The sequence below is a fragment of the Antechinus flavipes genome, chromosome 3, assembly GCF_016432865.1.
Source record: "Antechinus flavipes isolate AdamAnt ecotype Samford, QLD, Australia chromosome 3, AdamAnt_v2, whole genome shotgun sequence".
In the NCBI taxonomy this organism is placed as follows: domain Eukaryota; kingdom Metazoa; phylum Chordata; class Mammalia; order Dasyuromorphia; family Dasyuridae; genus Antechinus; species Antechinus flavipes.
Window position 1 is genome coordinate 162,480,311 of NC_067400.1, and position 17,676 is coordinate 162,497,986.

General features: G+C 36.1%; 1 protein-coding gene across 1 annotated transcript in view; it reads right to left on the minus strand.

Annotated features, from left to right (window-relative positions):
* The window catches only part of EFNB2 (ephrin B2), a 53,825-nt gene extending 43,615 nt beyond the window's left edge, over positions 1 to 10,210 (minus strand). Inside the window, exon 1 of the mRNA XM_051984167.1 lies at positions 8,955 to 10,210. Within this exon, the coding sequence (XP_051840127.1) occupies positions 8,955 to 9,076 (122 nt within the window). The 5' untranslated portion in view covers positions 9,077 to 10,210. The remainder of the gene's footprint in view (positions 1 to 8,954) is intronic.
* Between the last annotated feature and the right edge of the window lie 7,466 nt (positions 10,211 to 17,676).

Below are 17,676 nucleotides of genomic sequence, written 5' to 3' on the forward strand. Positions count from 1 at the left end.
TAGTACTTAATAAATACTGAATTCATAATAATTCATTTTTGTAAGATTTTAAAAGTTTCAAAGCACTTTTGACATATTATCATTTGATCTCAATGGCTTCTAGGGTGTGGAGTACAAGTATTATTATCTCCATTTTACAGTTGAGCAAACAGTGTCAGAGAGAAATTAAGTGACTTCCTAAGTGCCATATAACTACCAAGAAATATTGATTCCAAATCCTTTGCTTTTACCAGCACAATAAGATGCTTTGGATCTCAGTTTCCTGCCCCATAAAATGAGGGACTGTATTAATGTTCTCTTACAGCTCACATTTTAAAAATTCTATAAATCTGGGCAAGAGAAGCAAAAGTGGGTGTGTGTAAAGGGTTTGTCTAAAGGACATGGATAAAATGCCTCAGGTCTAATCAGACCTGGCTAGTAAGAACAAGAGGAATGTAGCACAACCTCTAATTAAAACTAGCTGCCGCAGAAATAAAGCAGAGAGAATGTGGGTGATTGTTTTAATTAGAAAGAGAAAATAGAAAGGTTCTGTAGTATTAAATACAATGATGAGTTTTCAAATCAAAATAGTGTAGGACACCTAACAAGGTATTCATTCACTTAGAGCATTCATAATGTGTACCTGCCACTTAATATTTTGAAAATCCTCTTATTTAGGACTTTGGAGAATGGAAACAGCAAACCAATTAACAATTCATTATTGTGATTTTCCTCATCATATTTTGTTTAGAAAACTACTAAGAATAGGACAGACTTGTTTTCCATAGTGGGACTTTCTCATATTATGTGTTTTTATTTGAAATCAGCATGAATGCATTCATCAACTGCAAATTTCTCAGGACGCTAAGTATACCCTTAAATTTATATGTAAAGAAAATATACAATATTTGACCTACTGCTGATTCTCTGTAAGAACTACATAAACAGGCCTACCTGGCATTCAGTGTATAGAAAATATTTCATAAATGATCACCTACTTTTTATGGTTTGTTAGATAAATATACTATCCTTATCTATAATATTTCTGAAATGTGTCATGGCAAGTAGGTTGGAAAGCTAAATGGTGGATAATGGTAAGCAAACAAATGAGGTTGCTTTTTGCATTATTTCTTTAATCACTTTAACCCTAGTTCTAACTGAAAGCATAAGGCCAGAGTAATTCAGCTACTTCTTTTGTCATTTGCCTGCCATAAATATGCACCAGTCTGCATTTGAAAAGCTGAAGGAGGCCGCAAGCTTGCTGGACATTTATCATGCTCTGTTCCCTGTTAACAAGCAAATACTTTAGTTGAATGGCCCATTAGCAATCATTGTCAAATGCAGAATGCAAGGTGCTAGGATGTGACCAGCCTGTAAATTAGAAGAGGGTGTCCCTAGGCTTAGCAGAATCTGGATAAATTAAAACAAAAAACAAAAAACAAAACAACTTCTGATATAGACTACTGAAGGTTAAATAAGGCAAAGAGGTAAATGCATCAATACTCCAAAGGCACTTTCTCTTCTTGAAAGACATTTGTAAAACCAAAAACATCCCAAGAAGGGAAAAAACAACCACCTTAAATTCTACTAAAGCATAAATGATTATCAGTAATTCAGGTGGGTTTAGGGATTGGGTTATCAGGGTAAAAAAAACTTCAATAGAAATTTAGGATCTAATTAAGATCTTTCACAAATTTTCATAGGCCAGGTGTAGAAAGTTAAAAAACTTATAACCTATGCCTCTAAGAATACATCACTTAATTCCACTTTGTCCAACACATCTGAAATTAACTCCCTCGCTCAAGATACACCATGGCTACTTCAGTATTTTCTTAGTGTTTAAAGTGTAGGCTCATTCAAAGTAATGGTAAGTCCTAGCAGCACAAAATGACAAGCAATAAAGCAAATATTTCCTTTGGGGCTTGTTCCTATAGGATGTTAACTCTGCATGGTACTTAATGATAGGTTCAAAGGCCTCTTCCCCCCTCCCCCTTTTTTAAATGACTAAGTTGTAACTGCGGAAGGCAAAAAGATAGGCGCAATAAAGGATCCATGTAGAAAAAGTATGTTGGATCTTTTTTTTTCCCTTAACTTTCAAAGCTACAGACCATTAAAATAGCTTCTTATGAAAATTTCCCAAAGTCAAGTACAGACTATCTTCCTTAACTCAGAGGTTGTTTTTGACATTCCATAAGTAAAATATCATCTGATTAGCCATATCACTTTGGGTATATTGGATTTATTGTTAATTTGAATTAAAACTGGATTTCCCCCTTTTATTTTTGGTAGAGTGGGAAATGCAAAAATGGCAGAAGAATTATCTTGTTAGAGGACAGGGACAATGTGTAATGTTTATCTTTGCCTCTCCCATGCAGTGTGAGAGTGAGACCAGTCTGAAAGATGGCTGAAATCAAAAGGTCTCTGTTTTCTTTTCAGATAACCCCAGCCCTACCTATCCCCTCTGGTCTCTGTTCCTTCCCAGCATGTCCCTGCCTGAAGCCCAAATAGATTAAGGAAACAAACTCAGAGTGCAGCTAATCCTACAGAATGGCTGCTGCTGTTAGGCCAGGAGTTAAAAAGGAAAATCTTCCAGAGCCTAACAACTGCAGTGATCTGAAGTTTTAATCAGCCCAAATCTCCCCCAGAAAGGGGGGGAGGAGAGTAGAGGGGAGAGGGAAAAAAAAAGAAAAAAAGGGCAGTAAATGAAATCTACCTTTACCATATTATACACCACCAATGAGCAAGAACTGAGCAGCTTTTCTTCACTTCTTTAACCATCCCAGGCCACAAGTAGGCCTTTCATACTTTCTAATCCTAGTTTCCAAGTTCTGTGCAGTTCTCACATAATACCTAACAGCCTGGAGCAAGGACCTTAGTTTTCTGCACCCTTTTCAGAGACATGTCATTTTTAACATCAAGTTAATCTATATGTTGCCATGGTATCACTCTTTATCTGCCTTTACATCTTATGAACTGCATGGATTTACCACATTATTTTTATCTGAAAGACAGAAAATGGTGGTTTTATTGCCATACAATCAGATTACTGCTGCTAGTTTCTCTATGCCTTTTTACCATACTTCAATCAAAAGGGATCAGTTTCTTTATACTCTGCCCTTGATTTACATTACATCTGTAAAGACCTAGTCTGGGTTGTAATCCCCTTATTAACTATGACCAGGGTTGATTTGCCTAAAAATAAAAGCAAATTGTGTCAGACCCTTTCACTTTGTTTTTGATTCGGAACTACAAAATGGATTACTAAAGAAATCTTCAGAGTTCACACGGCTGGTATAGTGCTGAATTTAAAATGAGAATTAAATAAGTTAAGCAGGGGAGCCGTGTCAACGGTTTACATTTTCCATCATGGGAGAAGGGCTGAATTGCTTACGTCTTTGTATTCTCTGCCTTTATAGAGACAATGAAGCCACAGGAGTTTTTCCAAGCTGTTCTAACGCTGTCCCATTTGCCATCCTTCCTTCTTTGCTTTTTATATATGCCATCTCTCTTTTAATTCTACCCTCCAAAAAAAAAAAAAAAAATCTTCTCTTCCCTGAAAGAACTAAGTCCTGGCTAGAAGCTTATAGTTCTATGGGTTCTGCATATTTTAATCAAAATATTTTAAACAGTTGAACACTCCCATTTAAGTCTCCACAAGGCTCCACAAAGGGTGAGCTCATAAGCAAATCTATGTAGATGTATGATAAGTGACCTGAAAAACTGGTTCTTTATGTCAGCAGCAAAGGAAGGCAGAGATTAGCCACACATGAAGGCCATTTTAATCACGATTTTTCTCAGAAGGCCATTTTTCCTAATTTGCAATTAAGGTTTTTAAGAATAAAGTTTTTATTAAAAAAAAAACTTAAAAAAAAAAAAAGTAATTAAGGCCTATATCATATGTGCTGCTTTTCCTTACCACTCCCATTTCTGTGACTCATCACTGCAGTCATCCAGGGATTTCAAATAGTTTCTCATCAGGTGAATTTTTCTGTGACTCTAAGTTATGTGTCACACTGAGGTTCAATGAGCTCACTAAAAACATCAGTGGAGGATTGAGATTTTAAAAAAAATTTCATCACTTGCCGGCAATTCCAATGGAAAAGTAATTACTGCACTACCCAACTGCTTGGCCTTAGTAAAGTTTACAGATAAGAGGCTTTTCGATAATTACTATAAATAATATGCCAATTATATTCCAGTTGATCCTGCCCATGCAAGGCCAGAGGAAAGCATTCCAAAATTCTGTTCTTGCTGTTCTAGAAGTCTCTTGCTAATTCACCTGCACTAATAATGCCTTAGAATAGGTGTCAGGAATACTTATTAGGGTTGGAGGTGCTATTCGAATTTCTTTGCATTAGCATGGCAAGTGTCAACAGCTTGGCTTTGTGGAAGAATTATAACCAAGTGCTTAACCAGTCAGTTTAACCTCTAGCTCCTATTTCTGAAGCTTGAAGTTGTAATGGCTTGAGGTTAAAAAGTGCAGTCCCAAGACACAGGATTCCCAAATAAATTCTACCCTGAAAAGAAGGCAATCCAACATGTTGTGAGATATCGCTTTAGCGAGTTCTTTGTGTTCTAGTGGGCTCAGTTGTCCCGTGAAACGACGACTGTCCATTACCTACAGTTTATCATCCTGACAAGATGCAAGGAATGTGGATGTGAAAGCATGAACAATTCCCACCCCTGGTGCTTTGTCCTTTTTTTTTCTCTATATGAAAACCGACAAGATTAACCCAAACTCAAACTGCAGAGCATAGTTCAAGGGGCTATTCAATCAGCACTGAATGTGCATTTGTTTACTTACAAAAATAAGAATTTCAAGATACAATGGCAGGAGGGGGCGGGTTCAGGCTGGCTTATATATGCTACTGAATAGACTGTTTAAACAGAACTCTCCATTGTAGTTTTAGTTTATCAATCTCTGACATGTTCATATTTATTCAGAGGTAGACTCTAGCAGAGTCCATGTATTATAGGTTATCTGCCAATTATTCAGCCACTCTTTGTTTTTCTTGAGTCAATCAATATCAGGGTTACAGCATGATGTAGAGAAAGATCCCATGGAGAAAGAAAAATGCTTTGTTAATCTGATATGTGGTGTGCAGGGAATCACAACCTCAGACACACACACACACACACAGACAGACATACACACACACACACACACACACACACACACACACACACACACACTTTTTCCTGATAACTGAACTACTGCAACATTTGGCCAAAATCATACAAAAAATAAATAGAAGTCATCCTGAAAGGTAATATGAAGACACTGCCACTTCCTGTGAAGTGAAGTTTTAGGGTGTATTGGGGGTGTGTATCATTTTATTTGAACAAAAACCCTGAACTGAGGGTGTGGTGATGGTTTTTGTTCAAATAAAATGCTATACCCCCAATTCTAATCCTTGACTTAAGCATGTTAATGAAGTAATCGAAGCTATGCTTCCATAGTCATTCTTGAATTCCCCAAAGGAAGACTTAATAGCCCCAAATGCTACCATTTACCTAAGTCAACTATAAAAGGTAGCAATGCAATTTATATAATTTTACAGGGTAGTTATTATGTTTCATTTTGTGACATTCCTTTTCATTAATTCCTAAATGTCCTGGGATTTGGGAGGGGGGGTAGGCTAAAGGGGAATAGTACGATGAAAGTAGCTATGGAGATGATGATTTTGCAAAGGATTTTCTGGACCCTGTGTTCAAACAGCTGCTACATGCTCCCTATGCCAACCACCTGCTAAAAAAGATGACCTCCAAAAACTAAACAAAATTGATTATATAGAGATGTATAATATACATTTATAAATCCATGATGGCACACTTTATATTTACTTGTAAGATACTAAATTTCAAGGTATTTTGACTACTTCCCTGTAATACCAGACTTACCAATGGAAAACTTTTCATTGGAATTGAATTAATTATGTAACTTCCACAGATAAGCTTTATACTAAAAGGATGAAATTATAGTAAAGATCCTTTAACATCACTATTTTGAGTTTCAGGTAGTCACAGGAAAAAAAAATTCTAATTTTTCAATCTAGCCTTCCTCATATTCTGTGAGGATGACCTTTTTTCTTCCATGGGAAAAATTATTCAGGATCCTCTGAACAAACAATTGTGACAAGAATTAGAAAGAAATTCTTTTCTTGAAAAGTAGAGCAAACACACCAATAGCAATATCACTAAAATCGGCCTCTTCAAAGTACAGGTCTCCAAATGGCCTATAAATCAATGACCCCCAACAACAGAAAAAGACTATTTTTAATAGTGTACTTGACAATGGTGATGATTCTTCAATGGCTTATCTATTCCATCCCAGAACAGTTTCATAATTGAAAAGAATATTTCCTATTCTGCTTGTTTAAATTGAAAAAGGAATTAAATATTATGATCTGGGGCTTTTTAAAAAAGTGAGACCTTTCCAAATCCTAAAACATGAGGCCCCCAAAAATGTTAATATTGAATTAAAGACACAGTTTAACAGTGAAAGAATTCAAATCAGAGAAATGTAAATATATTCCAATAAGGGTTAAATATGAACGTTTCCATCGTGAAAGGAAAAATCAACACCTAAGAAGAGCCTATTAGTGAAAGTGAGAAGTAAGAGCAGCCTAACCAGACAGAGTAGAGAAGAGGTCCATCCTGCTGAGAGCATTACATATTGGAAGAGTGACCTCTGTAGGAATAAACTGCTCACTAGCTTCAGAATACAGTCATTTCTTCAGTGCAGTTATGTGCAACTACTTTTAAGTCATAACAGGCCTATCAGTGCATCCTGTTCCTTGTACCTATTAAGCTTTTACACTCTATTCAACTGGCACATTACATTTTTGGAGCGGTGGGATCTTAAATCATTGTTTTCTAAGTCGGAAAAAAAAAAGTAACACTACCATATGTTTTAAAAGGGTCCAGACAGGTGGGCTAAATTGAATCTTTATACTAACTTCTAAATTATGAACAGAATATCTAAAATATTATCTTGTACCACTGAAAATTTTTGAAAATGACTAAAATCTCTTTTGAACAGAAAATATATGGGTAACTTTGAATATCCAATCTTAAAATTTTTGAGAATGTCTAGAGAGATTTATAATAAATTTTCTTGAAAGAGTGGAAGGTAAATTTTTTTGGTTGAGAAAGTTGTTTCTAAATCAGCCTGACATTTCTTACACCTCTAAATCTAATCCAAATTTGCTTTAGACCTGGATTAGACTTTACTGATCTGGCTGGTAGTATATAGCTCCCTAATTCAAAAATCAGTCTACATCACTTTCTTGTAGACTTCCTCTACTTATTTTTGGGTTGGGATTCTATAAAATAAAGTTTCACTGGAGCAGGAAGTGATACATATCCTTAGAATGGTTTTGACATACAATATTTAATTTATATGTACACATTTGACGCATTAGTTAAGGCTATTTTTTTTTTTTTTGAAAATGTGTTTCATTTAAGAGCCGTCACAGAAAGTTATTTTCTACAAGACCTTTCAAATAGAGGTGGATAGGGTTCGAAGGTAGGAGGGAGGAGCTGGTAAAGGATGAAGACATCATAAAACCACCCTTTCTCTAAATAAAACTTTGTTTAGATTAGATTTGATAAATACAACCTAGATTGAGTTCTTATCGAATAATAAAAAATAAAAAAAAACACATCTGAACATTGTACCTTCTAACTAAGGAAGGCCGTCATCACAAAGGAATCCTTTCCAGAACATCGGATTCCTTCTATCTCAAAATTCTAATATTTAGAATGCAAATGCATGCAGACCCTCTTGCTTTAAATAAAATTCTTTGAATAAAGAACCCGCTACTATGACCACAGATAGCTCTCTTTCACAAGTTGTTAATGAAGAGAAACGTAGAGAATCAAAGAAGCATATATGCAATTTAAAATTCGATTTCTCTGGGGGACACTGAGTAGGGGTAGGAGGGAGATATAAGTTCGCTGCCCAAGTTCTATCTTTGGATTCACAGTAGTAGCTCTCTGCAATCCCCACGGTTAGTAATGCTCCCCGTAGACTGTCCAGATGAGGTAGCGCAGGGTTGCCTAAAAGATGTAACGACGCTTAGAAATGCAGAGTTGGAGTAGGGGGGTGGGGTGGGGGTAGAAAATGGGAGTTTTTTGTTTGTTAAATCCTGGGAATTCCTTGATCTTTTTCATTTCCACCTCATCGCCACCACGCCATCAAACGCATAAGAGATCCGGCTATTAGGTTCCTTTATTTCACCCTCACCTTGCAACGAAATCAATTCCTATGGATAAAAGAAATCTCTCTTGCCGTTCAACCGTCTCGCTCCCACTCCCGCCCCCCACTTCTCCAACGGGTAACATTTGTAGTGGCCAAGGTTTCTCTTCTCTCCTCCCTCCCCCCCCCCAAAAAAAAAAAAGGAATTGTGGATCAGGTATAGATAATCTGACACCTTTCAGTGGAGTGAAAGATGAAACCAAAGGCTTTTAGCACCGGAGAGACGCTTTCTTTGCTTTCTTTTGGGGGATGGGAGGAGGAAAAGGTTTTTTTTTTTTTTTTTTTTTTCCCCTTGTCGGGTGACCGAGAAGCTAGGGGATGCCACTGCTCTAGAAGAAGACTCTAAACCAGAGGAAGGAGTCTCCACCTAGTGAAAAGTGGCTACACAAGGAGGGTTGGGGGCGGAAAGAGGGGAAAGGGTTAAGGCTCGGTGGTTAGATTAATAAAAAGAAGACGTGATCCGAGACGGCGGTTTCAGCGACAGCCGTAGCACCTTCCTCTAGGAGAAAGCACTTGAGAATACCGCACCAACCGTGGTGGAGTACAGTACCACTGGCAAGGGGGAAAGTGCGCTTTGAATCTCTAAATTCCGTTTTTATGATGTTGGTACCGAAAGAAATACTGGAGCTGGTCAAAAAAAAAAAAAAAAAAAAAAAGATGCGAGAGGATGGAAGGAGGAAGGCAAAAGGGATTTAAATGGGCGAATGAAACTTACTTGGAGTTCGAGGAATTCCAATATATCGGTTCTAAAACTATCGATCTGGAAATTGCAGTCCTGAATAAAACCATCAAAATTCCCCAACAGTACTTCCAAACGGAGTCCCTCCTCACAGCCATGCTCGAGCCGCTCCAAGTCCCTTTTTGCAAAGCCTCTCCCAACTCCTTGAGATTTCCGTACCTGAATAGAACCAAGTATAGCGCCCGTAATTCCAATTCTTCCGATTTAAAAAATAAAAATAAAAAATAATCTAAAGCAAAAAATGATCTGTGCACTTGGTGATTTGCTGCAAGCCAATTCACTGAGTCATCTGAGTTACAGTAGACCTCCGAGCGCTCCTTCAAATGTATGATTCCAGAATCCAACTATACCCCCAAAGCAAAAACTCTTGAGTCCCCCCACCCACCCCCCGCTGCCCGCCTGCTATCTCGGGGCTCCGGAAAACAGCGCAAGATGCAACTCAAACGGCAAACTCCCGTGGGGATCCAGTGTGCCTGGGCACATTCACGGCGTTTGATCTTTGAAGGTAAAAAAAGGAAAATTAAAAAAATAATAACAAAAGCTGTAGAGCGCGCGAGTGACAAAAAAATAGGTAAAATCTTCTGAAAGGCGTCTCGCCGTCTCCAGTTTTCCGTCCCACCCAGCCCCGACCAAGGTTGCACGGTGTAATCCCCAGAGGACCAGTCGGGGTAGTTGTAGAGCTCTAGAGAAAGGCAGCTTCGGTCTATAAATCCAGGGGGAGGATCAGCGCCCGAAGTCCATTAAAGCCACATTTGCAAGATTCCATTTCTCTCTCAGGGAGCGGGGTTCGCTGACTCTGCTGAAGAGGACAGAGAAAATGGGGGGGAGGCGGCTTGCGGGCAGACCTCAAAATCACATCAAAATCTTCCCACCGTTCTTCCTCCTCAAGCTTGTAAGCAGGAATTGCCGTGCCGTGGACCAGCAAAAAGTGTCAGGGAAAAGAGGAAGAAAGAGCCTTCCTTTGCTTTGGGTGTGGGTTTAGCTTGCTGCCCCTGCCGCCGCCGCCGCTGCCGTTGCTACTCCAGCCCTTGCAGTTGCTCGCCTGGCGTGTGTGTGTGTGAGTGTGCGCGCGTGTGCGTGTGTGGCTTTGTGTGTGCGCCTGTAAGCGAGAGAGCGAATGCGAGCAGCAGCAGCCTCTTCTCCTCACTCGTTCAGGCTCTAAAGTCGCTACTGCTCCGAGTCTTCAGTGAACGAAAGTAACCGCTTCGAGCTCGCTGTCATAGCAATATAAACTCAGCCCATCCGCCCCTTCAAGCGAAGCTCATAGGACTGCTGTCTGAGAGCTTGGCTCTGGTTGGGTGCTTCCAGAGTCCATCACACACCTCCAGCAGCCGACATTCGATCTCTGGGTGGGGCTTGCCGATGTCTGACAGGTAAATCCCCCACCCCCACCCCACCCCCACGCCCCCAAGCACCGCATCCTCCGTCGTAACGTTAATAAACTGGACCACAATACTATAAATTGGAAGACACTGAGAAAGAAAGCATCCCCAGTGATACTTATATTCACGTAACGATAATTTTTTTTTCCCAACAATGAAATACACCCTGCATTTTTCTTCCGACTCTTTGGAAGAAATAGAGAGCGAGCGAGCGGGAAAAAAAAGATTGAGAGGAGAGGAGAAAGACGGAGAGAGAGCGAGAGAACGAGAGAGCGAGAGAGAGAGCGAGAGAGAGCGAGAGCGAGAGCGAGAAGAGAAGAGTAGAGAAGAGAAGAGAAGAGAAGAGAAGAGAAGAGAAGAGAAGAGAAGAGAAGAGAAGAGAAGAGAAGAGAAGAGAAGAGAAGAGATTTATTAATGTTAAGGGATTTATTACCCTTTCTTGATATTTCGCGGCTCTGCCTTACACAATTAGGTTTTTTTTTTCCTATTTATTCCATCCTCAAAATGAAACTATGCTAATAGTCTGGAATGTTTTCTATCCTGCAAAATTTTCGGTGTAACTTTTATGTACATAAGTATAATCAGAAAGTGAAATCTTTTGCGGTTCCGAAAACAATTTATGATTGTTCCTTTAAGTTTCTTTTCTCAAGGTATACAGAAACCTCCAGAATTCACCTTGTCTCCTCTATTTAGTTTCTTGGCTCTCTTCAATATTTCCCACGATGCCTCTTAATAATGGGTTTCAAAATTTATTTTGTTACAAAACAATTAGCTAGGGGCCTTCCTAAGTAAACAGGGCATGGAAATGCAGAGCAACATCAAAAGGATGTGGCGCCTGAATATACTGCAGATAATTAGGGGCTCTCAGCTTGGGTGTGAATTTCCTCGCTCTCCCTAGTCTGTCAGAGTTAGTGCCACTTTCTCCCCTCCACACATTTTTTGTGGGCGTTTTCTCTCTCAAACTCCACACTTTTCTTGGGAAAACAACACTGTAATTTTTCCCGGCAAACGAAAACCTGCGTTAGTGTTCTTCTTAATTATCCTTTCTATGTGAGTGAAACTAACACTTTCCCAAAGGTGACCAGGAAATTTAACCAAGAGTATGTGAGATAAATAAGTACATTCGAAACGCAGAGACTTATTAATAGAGATTGAAAGGACGCAGGTGAAGAGGTGGCAGGAAATACTTCATGGCTTTCATTCCTCGTAAATGTATTTGCAGGAAGCTCAGTTTTGAAATACTCCAAGATTCAGAACGCTCTCTCAAACTACTAACGCTCGCTTCCACGGAGCCACAGCGCCCACTTGCGGCCATTTCTCACTTTCTTATAGTTTAGAGTAAGGGAGACTTCTGTTGACCTAACCCGGGCTAGTAAACTCGGTGGAACCCAATTTCGGCAGAAAATCAAAAGTATTTTTTAAAAGTTTGCCAGCAACATGCATATGGAAATAAGACAAAGCGAGTTTGGAATAATCCACTGATCTAATTTTTTAAAAAGATCGAACAAACTATACGCTAGAGATTTATGAAAGCTTTTGAGAGAGGTTAATATACTATCCACAGAACTGAGGTCCTCAATACATAAAAGCTTCTAACTATAGAATTGAGACCATAACCTAATTGTATAATGGTGTTCCTATTTGTCACATCATTTCATAAAAGTAAAGTATTAGTAAAATGTTTGGGAATCTTTTCTTACACACGATTAAAAACAGGAGATAAAGCAAAACTTCCTTTTTCTTGAAGGCTTAAAAGCAGCATCGCTTTTGTTACGTCATCATAAGTTTAAATTCAGAATTTAGAATTGAAGAAAAAAAAATCCTATAATTTAAATACTGACGATGATTCATTATTCAATCTAACAGTGCTTTGAACGTATCTCCCGAAGGGTAAAAAACGGAAACGCTCCCGTCCATTAATTTCAAATAAACCCTTGATTCCATTTAAAATATAAAGAATTTACATTCAGGGTAATCGTTTGGGGTTAACGGGCAAATTTGGCCTTGGAATATTAAGAGTTCTTTCATCCAGGGCAAGGCACATCTAACAAAAAATAGTTACTTCTCAGTGATAATGAAGTAGTGAATAAACTTTTTTAGATGTTTTAGGAATTCACTTGAAACTTGATATTAACAGTGAGCCTGATTTAACTTTTAAAAAAAGATGAGATTCATAGACTAAAATGTTTGCACTTCCCTATTCAACTGTAAATTCAATTATTCAATTATGTGGGGGGAAGACTTAGTTTTTCCAAGAGCTGTGATGTATAACCTCTTGGCTCTCTATATCCTCTAAGTAATTGAGAGGAAAGGAAACATATATTGTCTGAAAAAACTTCTGGTTTAAAAAAAAAATCTATTTTAGAAAGTATTTTAATATCCATCAGTAATTATTCCACTACTTAGATGAAGTATTTAGATTAAGTCTTCTGATGTTCCCTCCCTCACCTTAAAAACCTAAATGGGCACATTTTACAAAAGTTTTTTTGTATCCTCATTTTTTTTAAAACATAATACCTACTACTTAAGAGCGCAAAATTGTTTGATGACTGAGTTAAAGATTGTGAACTGCAGCATAGCTGGGGAAAAAATTGATGAGAACACAAGGTGTTAAAATTTTAAATCTTAAAAGCATAATCTTGAACAAACATTTCCCAATTTTTTACTTTTATTTACAATTTTGAATATATTATGCCAGGAAAGAGGTATCATTTTAAAATATACTATAGTTATTTCCAGGTGTCTTGACCAAAAACAAACAAAAAGTACAGAACTGGAGGATGTACTAGGAAATTCCTGAGTAAATTTTACTAGTTTATTTTTTAATCCAAAAATGCAAAGATTAACTACTTGGTTGACTTTTATTTACTTTCTATAATACTCAGTTTAGCAGCACCAATTTCAAAGAATCAAGTTCAGGGGAGTAAAGGTTAAGTCCAGCTTGGTCTTCCTACAGGAACAATTTCTGAGGAATCTATTCAAGCCAAGTTTGAAAATCTCAGAAAACATGAAAACTTTTGTTCATGTTTGGGTTGGATGATGGGGATGGAAGTGACAGAGTAGAGATGGGCCAGTAGATTTTTGTAGTAAGGAAATATAGACACCCAATTTCTGTTTAACAAAAATCCTTTCACTACATGACATAATGAAACCAAGGTTTTTTTTTTTTTTTTTTTTTTTTTTTTTTTTTTTTTTTTTTTTAAACCAAACCTGTGATTTTAAAATCCTTCTGGCCATAAATAACTTTGAAAAATTCTTTAATATTGCTGTAAACACTGAGGTTAGGGAGACTTTGACCAAAGTCATACCAGCCAGTATGTTATCAGAGGTAGGACAAACCCAATTCTTCCATCAAGACTAGATCTGTATTAAATCCACCTATTTCCCTCGGTAGATTTTCTTAAAATTCTTTACTTCTATCCAGTAGTTTTCAAGGTCTTTTAAGGAACGTTCATAGAAGTCAAGATTTATCTACTTGATAAAAAAATAAAAATCATTTACAAAATTTGCCGCAGATAAGGAATTATATAATTGGCTGTCATTACATTTTTGAATCCTTAAACAGAGCTGTTCAATACAGCTCTCATCACCTAGTAAGCAAAAAGTGCATTTCCAAGAATACTGGAAAAATATTTTTTCTCTTCAATAAATTAAATATCTAAAATACTCCTTTGACTCTCCTGGGATTTTTATAGGATTTTCATCATTCTCAATATATTTAAGAGGCATTGTGGTATCAGTAAAACAAACAAGCAATTTGATTTTAGACTTGATTCAGAAGATAACTGACTATAGGTGATTCACCTAAAGCTTCTGGTTTGAATCTAACCTTCCACATTTATTATATTTGAGTTAATTTCTCATTAAGCCTGAAAGATAAATGTACTACTTCTAAGTTTGGTGTGAAATTGTAAAGTGCTATATAAACCTCATTACTATTATTTAAATCAAAGTTTTGGTAAAACATCCTTTAAATGGATTAGAAACCCTGTGGTGAAAGCTTTTTTAAAAAAATTTTTAAAGGACCTATTTTTTCATTTCTATAATTTAATCTTCCTATACTTAACTTTCTTAAAGCATTATATAATTTGTTCCTAGAAACCTACCAGATATTACTCATTTTCTCAGAGGTCACAAGGGTCATGTTTTTGTATGAAATACTAACATGTTAGCTTTTTTATTCCAGATGTACTAATTGTTCAGCAATGCTAAATTGGGTAAGTCAATTTTATGAGACGCTGATCTACATAAGTATTTTTTTTTTTTTGCTAAGGCAATTGAGGTTAAGTGACTTGCCCAGGGTTACACAGCTAGGAAGTGTTAAGGATCTAAGGCCACATTTGAACTCAGGTTCTGACTTCAGGGCTGGTGTTCTATCCAGTGCGCCACCTAATTGCCCCCATAGCTACATTTTCAAGGAGAATATGACCAACCTTCTTCAAATGACAAAGTAGATACACAACAGAAAGTAAGTTTTTTGAAGCTAGGAACTTTTTTTATATCTTTAAAATTGAATCCCATGGTCAGAAAATGAAACATTTTTAATGACTTAATACCAAAAGGTCTTCTACCTTCAGTGACCAAAAATGTCTTCAAGTCTTTTAAGTTCTTTATCATCTGCAAGCACCAAAATAAATTTTAAAACAAAACCAAAAACATCACAGGTACATGCTGGTTCCTCATTCTTAAAATTATCTTAATTTTAAGATGCTAGGGCAACGTACAAATAACCCTTTCTTATATATGGCAAGCATTAACTCAGCTCACAACTAATGAGCCATTAATTTTTAAAATGAGCTTTGTTTGATGTGAGAATTTGTACTAGTGCTTAAGTGTTACCATGTGCTTAGATAAAGTGTTATCTAGTAAAGAGGCATAAATGAATGACAGATGCCAAAACCAGTAAATGTGTTAAAAGGTAAAGTTATTTTACATCTAAAACTATTCCACCCTAATACTGATAACATACAAAAATGCGGGTGCTTAGAATAGGTTCATCTTCTTTCTTCTCATCCATTCCATATGATATCTTTATTGATACAGTAGTAATGATACTGAAATAATTGTGCACAACCACCACGAAGATGCTATGGTTTAGAAAGGTTGGGTAGTCAACTCTCATTATTTACATACCAGTGATGTTTTATGGATTAAACTAAATTATTTAATTCCAAATCTTTTACCATGTGTTCCCAAATGAGCCAGTTCCCCCAATTATTTAGCAAGTGTCGGTTCAGAAAACTCAAATTAAATATTTGAAGCAAAACAATTAGGAATTCACAACTGATATAAAATAACATTCTATTACAATGGCAAATAGAAACATCTTTTGGATTATTTATAATATTGATCACTATCAGCAATGAATCCAGAGTATGCAATAAATGTTTTAAACTTCTAAAATATACAGAACATTTCCGTCTTATCCAAATATATTTTAATTGCTTAAGGAACAGGAAAGGAAGAGCTGAATTCACAGAAGAGGACACAATGAGATGTAATCCCATTCATTGAGAAGACTGCATTAGTACAATTATTGATTATTGTTTAGAAGTTCAGTTTGGAAATTACTTAGACCTGTTGTTTTTACTACTTAACAAATTTTATGTTGTTTGTTACCTGAATGCTTCTATATAGTGTTCACAATTAATATTAGCCAATTTAGATATAGTGTTCACAATATTAGCCAATTTAGTTATGCTAACAGCTCAAAATTCTTAATTGTAAAAATGACAAGTTGTGTATAATTCCCTTCCCCATGTTAAACTGTCCTCTTTTCCTTATATTTGTTTTTAAGTTTTTGAATTTTAAAAAATACTGATACTTAGCAAAAGCTTGAATATGTTAGCAAAACATACCATATTCATTAGTACTTAAAATGAGCTGTTGGCTAAAGTTAAAAGCAGCATATAGCTTACTCCATCAGACAAGGAACTAAAAATGACAAGAACTTCAATTTTATGCAACTCAGCAGTTTTAACATAGGAAAAAGACTCTTTCAGACATTAAAGAGTCTTCACACAAAGCTAATTTTAAGGTTTCTTTATACAACTGGTATTCTGCAAACTTCATATTAGGTCAATAGCAATGGCATTTACTGTATTTAAGACATTTCAAATTAACAAAAGTAAACAAAAACTTGTAATCAAATAAATCTAGGATGCATTGAAACTTTTATAAAACAAATTCTAAATTTAAGAGATCAGATTCAATCATTATTGTACATTCTCAATTGTAAATAAAATGTGATATAATTTGTATTTTTATATTTTTAACAAAGGCAGTAGATACATAACTGTAAAGGAATTACTACATTGTTGCAGCACAAATAAGGATTTAGTATATATTACTTAACATTTATTATATTCTCTTCTCTGCAACCTGGCAGAGAAAGAGTAATTTTTTTATTGAGCACATGAAATATTTTAAAACTATACTTTCAGATGGCAAGCAGAAATAATACAAATAGACATTTCTCAATATGCAACTTACTGTGATTTGACCATATCACTTGTTGCATTAAGAAACAGAATTTAAAAAAAAAAAAAAAAGGCATGAAAAGCTACCTATAATAATGTAAGCCTAATCCATATCTTTATATATATACACATATATAGTGCTGGGGAAATAAATTTGTAATTAAAAGCAAAATAGATAACACAATTCCCAAAAACCTGAATACAGAACTTTACAGCAATGAATCTGCTTAAAGGATTATTTAAACATTTATTATCATAAGCCTCCCCCCAAAGCAAAAACAAAATGAAAACAAAAACACCCAAAGATTAAAAAATTTTAAAAAGCAAGTGCAGCTATAATAATGAATTACATTCTGATCCTAAATTGCTTATCCTTCATCTAGTAAAACAAATTAACTTTAAAGCCATTGGCATCACATTTAAGAGCATAGCTCTTACGATTCATGCCTATTTTAAATAATATGCCATATTTTAAAATTTATTTTGAATTATATTTAAACCGATTATGTAATTTTTACTTTACTGCCTATATCTTATTTTCCTCCGAAAGATAAGAATGGAAGTAAGCATGCAAGGAAAGGAGTCTTTATATTTAGTTACTCTGGCCTGTACTGAAATTCCCCAAGAAATAATGTCAGTATTTTCTCACTCCAACGCCATGTTTCTATAATTTGGGTAATCACTTTTGTACCCAAATCATTTTTTCATGTTTTAGTAAAAGAAAAAAACAAAACAAAAAACCCTTCATATAGACAAGTTGAAGGCATCAGAATTCCAGTTTTAAAAAAAATGACCATCACGTGCTCAAGAAAATTAAAAAACTCATATATACTTCTT